Below are 9,209 nucleotides of genomic sequence, written 5' to 3'. Positions count from 1 at the left end.
AAATGACATTAGTACGATTCCTTCTAATGTTACCCAAGGCTGTCCCTGGGCAGTTAGTATGGCCAAGGACAAGGCCATGAAAGGCACGGCTTCACCTGAAAAGTGGTGGTAACTTCCACAACTGACTCAGCATTAGACCCTGGGTCTTTATCTCAAAGACAGTGATAAAATAGCCTCTCAGAACCAAGATTCTCCTCAGGCCACGTGGGAAGACCTGTGTTAAGGAGCAAAGCAAAATTGCCTGTGGCCTGTCATCTGGTGACTTGCTTGGGAGCCTTTACTTTCTAATTAAATCCCCAACTAAAAGAATAAATTCTGGGTCTGCCCACTCAAAAGGGACCTTGTCCAAATCCCTATATCAAACATCTCACCCAGTTACTGTCTCTTCTTTGAGTCTTAAGGAAGAGACTGCACTGCCTTCAGAGCATAGGCGGAAACTTGACCTTGATGTTACTTTGTCCCTTAGACACTGCCTAAGAGGAAGTAAAATGTTCCCAGTGGGATGAATGTGCAGGTTCATGAGACAGTTGGAGATCAGAAGAGGGAAAATGTCACAGTGGTCCATCTACTCTGAAGATAAGGAGCAGGAAACTCCTCATGGCTGAGATCTTACATTTGGTTGGAGGGAAAGAAAACACATTTTCGCTGAATCCAAGATCAGAGGCAAACAGTGGAGATCATGCATATTAAGAGGACTGCTGACTTCTCTTTGTAGCAGATGGAGCCCATTTCAGGGACTGACAACCATTACAATGCCGAGAACACCCCGTCATGGGTGCCCAGCCCTAGTGGACGTATCTACAGCACAATGCCTTTAGTCAAGACACAGGGAACACCAATGAAGAAGGGGGCATAGAGAGCTATTTCCTTCTCTCAAAATATACAAAAGCCCAGCATCTCAACATCTCCTGCTTACCCTCTGCATCAACTGGGCGGATTCTACTGTAGCAGTGGGGATCAAGAAAAGGATTATAAGATTATTTACATATGCATATATTTAAGTGGACTCAGCGGGTTATATTTATATATTTAATTATTTTTATAAAAATGTAGCAATATTTTAAAACAGAGGTCATGAACTTGAAAAGTAGCAAAGGGGAGGGAGTGGGTTGAAGGAAGGAGAAGGAAGGGGAAATGTTAATAAATATGTTTGAATTAAAATATTACTAAAATTTTAAAAAGAGATAGCCGAGGAGTGAGCATCCAATGGGTCAGTGGAAAAAAACACAGGGGAGGAAGACTGAACGGGGTTCATGGCTGCAGCCATGCGTGGATATCGAGACACCTTCTGCCTGTAGAGCACTGGTCATCACATATTCGTATCATCTAATAGGGTACATTTTTTTCTGTTCATAGTATGAAACCTGGAAACTTCCAGAGCATGAACTTGCCAGTATAAACCCTCCATAAACAACTCAGTAAGCCACTGCGTGTCTTTCTACCCATCACAGGCCACATCATGCTTGCAGGCAATCTGCAGTCAGGAGAAGGCAGTGCAGCCCTTGTGTTTCCTCCCCATCCATATGCATGTGGCCCCGGGTTATTTACTATGCACGAAACAGGAACAGGGAGTCCACAGTGTCTGCCAATGATCCGTTTCTTCTATCAAAATATGCAAAAGCCCAGCATTTCAGCATCTCCTGTCTGCCCTCCACATCTACTGGGTAGCAGGTGGGATCAAGAAAGATGCAGGTGTCTCAGCAGAACTCACCCTGGGGTCTCTCTCCAGCTGCTGCTTGTGGTGTAGGCTCCGCCTCCGTTTGGCCTTTGCAAGGCCATTGTGATAAAAGTGATACAGGCCTTCTGCAAAGGGGAGCTGTGGAAAGCCAAACAGAAAGGAGGATGGTTAATTTCTGGGTTGGCACCAGGGCAGGGGCATGTGAGCAGGAACGGTGTGAGGATGCGGGTCAGGCCTCCTGCTAGAGTCCTCATCTCTGCTCTTGCTTTCCTGACTTTGCTTATTTGGTACCATTTCTTCCCTTCTCTTCAAGTGTCCTTTGTTCTTTCTTCTAGGTTATACTCATACACAATTCTCCAATCTCTTCCCTTGCACAAGTGTTTGTACACTGTATGGTACCCGGTGGCCACAGGGCTGTGTGCTGTGACAGCGTACTCTCTTGCATACCGATGATGGGGTTTCCTTGTGACTGCTTGGTACCTCTTACTGGGTAGGGAACATTGTGGTCACTGAAATCGGACAGAAGCCTGCTGGGTGCAAGGCCAGATTCCACGCTGTCTTCCTATATTCTAAGGATGCTTGGAATCAAGTGTGAGTGCCTAGATGAGAGAGAGAAGCCTCAGCAAGAAGAGCCTGTCTTTCTCTTCACAGTGTTAGAGGGTCTAGCATGTACTGCTGTTTGTCTGCGGTCCCAGGTATCTTGCGGGGAAGGACCTTTGTCTAGAAGCTTGGACTCTTGGGTGCAGCCCCTGTCTTATCATCTAACAGGGTGACCTTGGACGAGTCGCCCCCGTCTAGGTGTCTCTCTCTTTCTCTTTTACATATGTATACATATATAAACTCTCCACATACATACACACGAAGACCAAGGTTTCTAGATTTCTGTTCCTCTTCCACACGCCTTCATACATTGCTTGCAGTATTTGCCCTGAACAATTGATTTAGCTGAGTGCTTCACAATTAAGAAAACAATGCACATATGTGTGTGTGTGTGTGTGTGTGTGTGTGTGTGTGTGTGTGTGTGTGTGTATTTACTGAAAATTTATTGGTTTTCATGAGATTTTCCAAGGGGCTTCTGAATTAAAGTGATTCACTATTCCATGTATTTGATGGTGAAATGTAGATATATGTTTCAACCACGCGCTTGGAAGAAAAGGGAACGTGATGCGAATGCTTTGAAAGAAGTTATTAAAAATGATTGGGGGCCCATTTCAGAATTTTTAGATCAAGTAGAGTTTCAGCACGGCATAAATATTTCTTAAGTAACTATCATTATTATAAAAGGAACGTACAGTATCAGAAAATACAAATATAATACACAAGAAGAATCAAATACAAAAAGTCACCCTTTGTTTTTCAGTAGTATGAGCCATAAGGGTTGATTTCCCTGCACCAAACCAACCCAGTCTCAAGAACAAATTATTACTTTATTAAATAAATGTGTTAATTTTGGTCACATATAACACAAAGACTATGTATTAATACATAAAATGAGTTTGTCATTTGCCACTCACACGTTATCTCAAAGTCCCAAATTTACCTCTCTGATGGTAGCAGTTGCTGTGATGTGAGAGACACCATGATGTATCTGGAATTTCAAATGCTGATGCTTGCTTAGACTTCCTTCCTTCCTTCCTTCCTTCCTTCCTTCCTTCCTTCCTTCCTTCCTTCCTTCCTTTTATTCAATAGTTAAATATACTGCTGTGTTTTGGGACAGGGAGACCTTCGAGAATGATAAGGTGAGGCTCTCCAAAATGAGTTTTTACAAAAGCAGCTAAAACACTGGGAAAATTGCCAAACAACCATTTCAGAATTCTGAAAATTAGCAAGAAGCTTGCCGCTTCCTGAGGAGTATGCAATCCTGGACAGTACTCTGCCAATAGTAACCAAATGTCTTGTGGGGGTTTTAACCTGTCTTTCTGAGCATTGATGACGAATCCTGTAGTTTCTTTCAAAGCAGACAGCTTCCCAATCATTTCAATCACAGTATCTGTGTAAAATAGCAACTTAACAGACACTGGAGAACGTGCCCATTCCCAGATAACTGTTTGTTATGTGACTCAGACATCGTTCACCAGGGAAGGCTTTATCTGAGGGGTATTGTTGAAGTCAGCCCATGGCTATTACCTAGCTGTAGCTTCCTACACTAGCATGCCTACTGTGGCCAGTGAGCAACTGCCCCAAGAGCTTCAAATAAAGAGAAAGAGAGCGAGATATTTTCGGGGCCTTTACTAGTTATAATGTTTGTAGAAACTTAGAAGGTGACACATACAATAGAACTGTGAGCCTCCCTTCCAGATTTTCTACCCGATGTTTCTAAAGATGTCAGTCTTCAGGAAAAGCATCATGAAGGGTATAAGGAGACGAGAATGCATGGTCCACTCACAGAATAAATAAGAACCCTCTGAGCAAGTCTGAGTGTTGTACTTAGTAGGCAAAAATTTTAAATCAGCTGTTTAAACATGCTCAAACAGCTAAAAGGGACATCTTGTCTACACAGTGACAGCGAAACATGGGAATGCTGAGTCATCAAGTAGACAATATAAACAGGTAGAATTAAAAAAAAAACAGAAATTATGAGGTGGAAAGTATAATAATTGAATGAAAAATATCCTTGGAGGATCTTAATAGCAGATTTAGGATGACAGAAGTAATCAATAAATACAAATATAGTGCAATTGAGATGACCTACTTTGAGTAATAAATAAGAAATGAGGTAAAATGAATGAAACACCATCAAACACACCCTTTACTCAGAGCAGAAGTCTTTAAGGAGGACGAGAAGTAGACAGGAAGAAACAATGGCTGAAAACTTCCATAATATGAAGGACATTAATATTCTTACCTAAGGAGCACAACAAATCAAAATACGATAGAGATTTGCATATTATACATATGCAAATATGAGAACCACCCACACACTGAGCCCAAATTGTATGCAAGATGCTCAGTCAGATTCAAAACTGACCTTTGCCAGGGATAGACCTCAGCAGTAGAGTACTTGACAGAATGCACAAAGCTTTGAGTTTATGTCCAGTGCTGAGAGCAACACCCCAAACAAAACACATAAAACCATCTCACTGCCTGTTGGAAGCCATGGAGATCAGAAGACAGTTGGATATCATATTCCTGATGTCGAAAGAAAATCATTAACCAACAGTTCTGTATCTAACCTAATCTATTTTCTCAAAATAAAAAGACTCATACAGTCCCAGAAAAACAAGTGGGTGAGATGGGTTCTCACTAGGAATTACTAACTTCAGCTAAAATGAAAGCATTTCAGGTGTTTATGGAAATCCACAGGAAGAAACGAGCGATCTCAGTGACAGCAAACACATAGGAAAGTGCACAGGGCACTGCTATGGTCTGGATCTGGATGTCTATCAGATGTTCCTGTCTTGAAGGTGATGACACTGGTAGGAGGTGGTGGAAATGACAGGATATGGAGCCTAGTGGGAGGAATTCACTGACTCCAGGGTGGTGGGAGTGGGTGTCTTTGGGAGGCATACTCCACCTCAGCCCTGTCCTGTCTCTTACATCTGGCCACAACCTCCACATGTTCCCACACTGTGTTGTTCTTCCTCACATCTGTCCCACAGGAAAGGAGCCTGAAGGTCAGGGGCTGCAGTTCTGAAATGAAGGGCCAAGGGAAGGCTTTGCTCCTGTGTGCTGCTATTCTCATGGCTTTGCTCCTGTGTGCTGATGTCTCATATACTTCCTACTGTGCACTGCTATTCTCATGGCTTTGCTCCTGTGTGCTGATGTCTCATACACTTCCTACTGTGTGCTGCTATTCTCATGGCTTTGCTTCTGTGTGCTGATGTCTCATATACTTCCTACTGTGTGCTGCTATTCTCATGGCTTTGCTTCTTTATGCTGGTATCTTATGGCTCCGGCATCATTGATGGAAAGCTGACTAATACTGAGGTTATAAATCGATATTTGCATGTTATAGTCTTTTATTTTTGCTACCTTATTTAAATGGTGAGTATATAAAGCAATAATTATAAAAGTGTTTAGTGGATTATAATATATAACAATAAAATTTGCATAACAAACAGCAGAAAAATGGAGGAAGAGAAAATAGCAACGGTGGAGCCAAATTGTCTTTATAGTCATCATTATGGCTTTAAATCCAAGACAGATTATTTAATATATTAGTTGTAATCTCCAAAGCAACCAATAAAAATGGTAAAATAAGCATGGTACCTTAAGATGGTACACTAGATAATATTTTAAAAATTCTCTTTTAATACCAACTACTTATTCTTGTCAATTTATATAATAGTGTATTATTATAAAATAAGCATAGTACTAATATGGTACCCTGAATAACATTTAACACAAAAAGGCAGTTATTAAAGAATTGAGAAACAAAGTTATGCAAGACTGGTTTTATTTATAATAGCCAGAACATGGAAACAGCCTAAGTGTCCCTCAGTAGAAGAATGGATAAAGAAACTGTGGTACATTTACACTATGGAATACTACTCAGCTATTAAAAACAAGGTGTTCCTGAAATTTGTGGACAAATGGATTGAACTAGAAATGATCACAATGAGTGAGTTAACCCAGAAGTAGAAAGAATCAAATGGTATATGCTCACTTATATCTGGACTCTAGCCCAAGGGACATGTCCCATGAAAGTCTTCACTTACCAGGAACGTGGGACAGAGGGGAGGACATCCTATTGGGACTCTAGATGAGAGAAGTGTGGGCGAATGGAGAAATAGAAGGATCCAGAGGGTCCTAGAAACTTACAAGAAGAACATTATGACGGGCAGATCTGGGCCCAGGGGTCCTGCTCAAACTATGGCACCAGCCAAGGACAATACGTGCAGTAAACTTTGAACCCCTACCCAGATCTAGGCAATGGACAGGACATTCTCCACAGTTGAGTGGAGAGTGGGGACTGACTTTTACATGAATTCTGGTGCCCCATATTTGACCACGTTCCCCAGAAGGGGAGACCTGGTGACACTCAGAAGAAGGATAGCAGGCTACCAAGAAGAGACTTGATACCCTATGAGCATATACAGGCGGAGGAAGTCCCCTCCAGTCAAAGCCATAGGGGAGGGGAGTAAGGGGAAAGCAGGAGGGAGGAATGGGAGGAATACAAGGGATGGAATAACAATTGAGATGTAATATGAATAAATTAATATATATAGACTGGTTTGAATGAGTGTGTCCCAAAGATTCCCAGGTTGGTTTTCTTGGGAAGTGACAGATACTTTGGGGTTAGAGATTTGAAGAGGGTCCTTAGGTTATTCGGGGGTGGAGTTCCCCCTAAAAAAGATCTCCAGTGCATTATTTGTCTCTCATGACTCAAGGTGTGGCCCCTGGCTCTGACGTGGGCTCTCATCACTGCCACGCAGAGGTCCTTATCGATAGGACCACCTGATCCAGGACTTTGAGCCTGAAGGTCTATAAGCCAAAAGAAACCTCTTTTTACTTCCTAAGTAGCCTGTTTCAAGTATTTCATTAGTGATACAAAAATGGACATACAGAAGAGAAATAAAAAAAAAAACTGCATATGGAAATCTTATCAGTATTAAGTAAAAATTTTCAAAATTTCAATCCAAAGTTAGAGCTGACAGAACTGGTAAAGAAAAACATGCAATGGCTGACGATTGCATCATGTGCGTATTGACTCGGCGCATATCTCAGATCCAAATACACAGATAAGTTGAAATAAAGACTATGAAAGAATATATTATCTAATCAATAGTAAAGTAATAGGTGTTGTCATTATAAGTATCAGACTAAATCAAATTTAATACAAAGTTTATTGATAGGCACAAGGAATAACATTCTATGATGATTAAAAAAATACAGTCCACCTAATGGCGAGATTATAAAAATATGTAATTCACCCATTAACAGAGTCTCTAACAGATAAAACAAAAACTGGCAGAGCTGCAGGGAGAATGAAGTGACTTGTCAGTCAAAGTTGGTGTTACAGTTAGGATTCGTCTATCTCCTAGAGGCCTGTATGTTGAAGACTTCATTTCCGGTCTTCAAGAGGCGGGGTCTAACGGCGGAACTTTAGTCATTGAGGGGCCCTTCCTTCTTTTCCCTTAGTTTGTGACATAAGTAGTTTTCCTCTGTTGCTCTCTACACCATGATATGGGAGCCAGGGGAACTGATTACAGACTAGAGCCTTGAGGATGTGAGCCAGCATATATCATTTCTCTCTGTATCTCAGGTATTTCGTTACAGTGGTAGGAAGGTAAGGAAAATGGTTGGAGACTCAAAAAGACGTACTTGGTTAGGACCAAAATGCCAGGCTAAAGATCAAAGGCTAACATGATGACGTGAGCAAAGCTCTAAGTGGAAAATGCTTAACAAAAACACAAAATATTCATCTAAAAGTAGAAGAAAATATAGTTTTCTCAAATACACGTGAAACACTTTCCAGGGCAGACCATATGTTTGGATACCGAATGGCTGTCAATAAATTTGGAAAGAGTAGAAGTACAGAATATGCTTTCTGATCACACTTTATAATGACATTAAAAAACAGTAAGCAAAGAAAATCATGTAATTCAACAAGCTGTGAAAACTAACACTATATTACTAAATTATCAATAAGGGAAAGAAAAATTACAAAAGCTATTGAAAAATACCTTGAGTTAAATAAAACAAAACCTTATGGACTCCGGCAAAAAAATGCTTAATTTTTAAAAATTTATTATAATTTATTCACACTGTATCCCGATTGTTATCCCCTCACTCTTCTTGTTCCTTCCCTCCCTCCTTCCCTCCCTCTCCCACCCTCTTCCCCTCACCTAGGCTCTCCTCCCCCATTGTCTGACCTTAGCCTATCAGGTCTCATCAGGGTAGCCTGCATCCCCTTCCTCTCTGTGTCTCCCTCCTCCACCCACCCACCCTGCCCCAGGCCACCCCACCAGGCTGTCCTACCAAGGGGAGGTGATCAAATAGCTGCCAGCACCAGAGTTCATGTCAGGGGCAATCCCTGCTCCCCGCACCCACCACATGAGGTCAACTGTTTGCTGACTAAAGCCTTCCAAACTGGGAGGCCCAAAATCTCTTTTCTCTCTCTCTTTTTTTTTTTTTTTTTTTTTTTTTAATTTTTTTTCTTTTTTTTCTCTTTTTTTTCTCTTTTCTCTTTAGAAGTTGATTATGTCAAATATGTTGTTAAAATAACAGAAATGGACACTATGCTTAGATGAAGTTTTCCTGTAACTTGGGGTCACTCAATGAGATGAGGAACTGTACGTTTCTGCAAGTTTCCCCTAAGGTTCTATATGCCACAAATTTACCCAGACCAGAGTAAGAAAACAAATATCTATTTCCATATTCTCAACAATATGAAATTAGTAGCTATTGATTAACATTTAAATATTTGCCAACTTGATAGATAAATGCACCATCTTATTTGCATTCCTTTGTCCTAAATGTTTGAGTAACTTTCATAGCTTACTCTCCATTTCAGTTTCTTCTTTTTGCATTGTCTGAATTTCTAACCCTCAAACATGGCCATATGAAGTTAATCATTGTTTATATTACT

At 41.0% G+C, this 9,209-nt stretch overlaps 1 protein-coding gene across 1 annotated transcript in view; it reads right to left on the bottom strand.

Moving 5' to 3' along the window:
* Positions 1 to 1,642: 1,642 nt before the first annotated feature.
* The window catches only part of LOC127188268 (neuroendocrine convertase 2-like), a 31,151-nt gene continuing 23,584 nt past the window's right edge, over positions 1,643 to 9,209 (bottom strand). The window contains exon 2 of the mRNA XM_051144759.1: positions 1,643 to 1,816. Within this exon, the coding sequence (XP_051000716.1) occupies positions 1,658 to 1,816 (159 nt within the window). The 3' untranslated portion in view covers positions 1,643 to 1,657. The remainder of the gene's footprint in view (positions 1,817 to 9,209) is intronic.

The sequence above is a fragment of the Acomys russatus genome, chromosome 4, assembly GCF_903995435.1.
Source record: "Acomys russatus chromosome 4, mAcoRus1.1, whole genome shotgun sequence".
Lineage (NCBI taxonomy): Eukaryota > Metazoa > Chordata > Mammalia > Rodentia > Muridae > Acomys > Acomys russatus.
The sequence above is the reverse complement of the archived record's forward strand: the minus strand, read 5'-3'. Positions and strand labels throughout refer to the sequence as shown.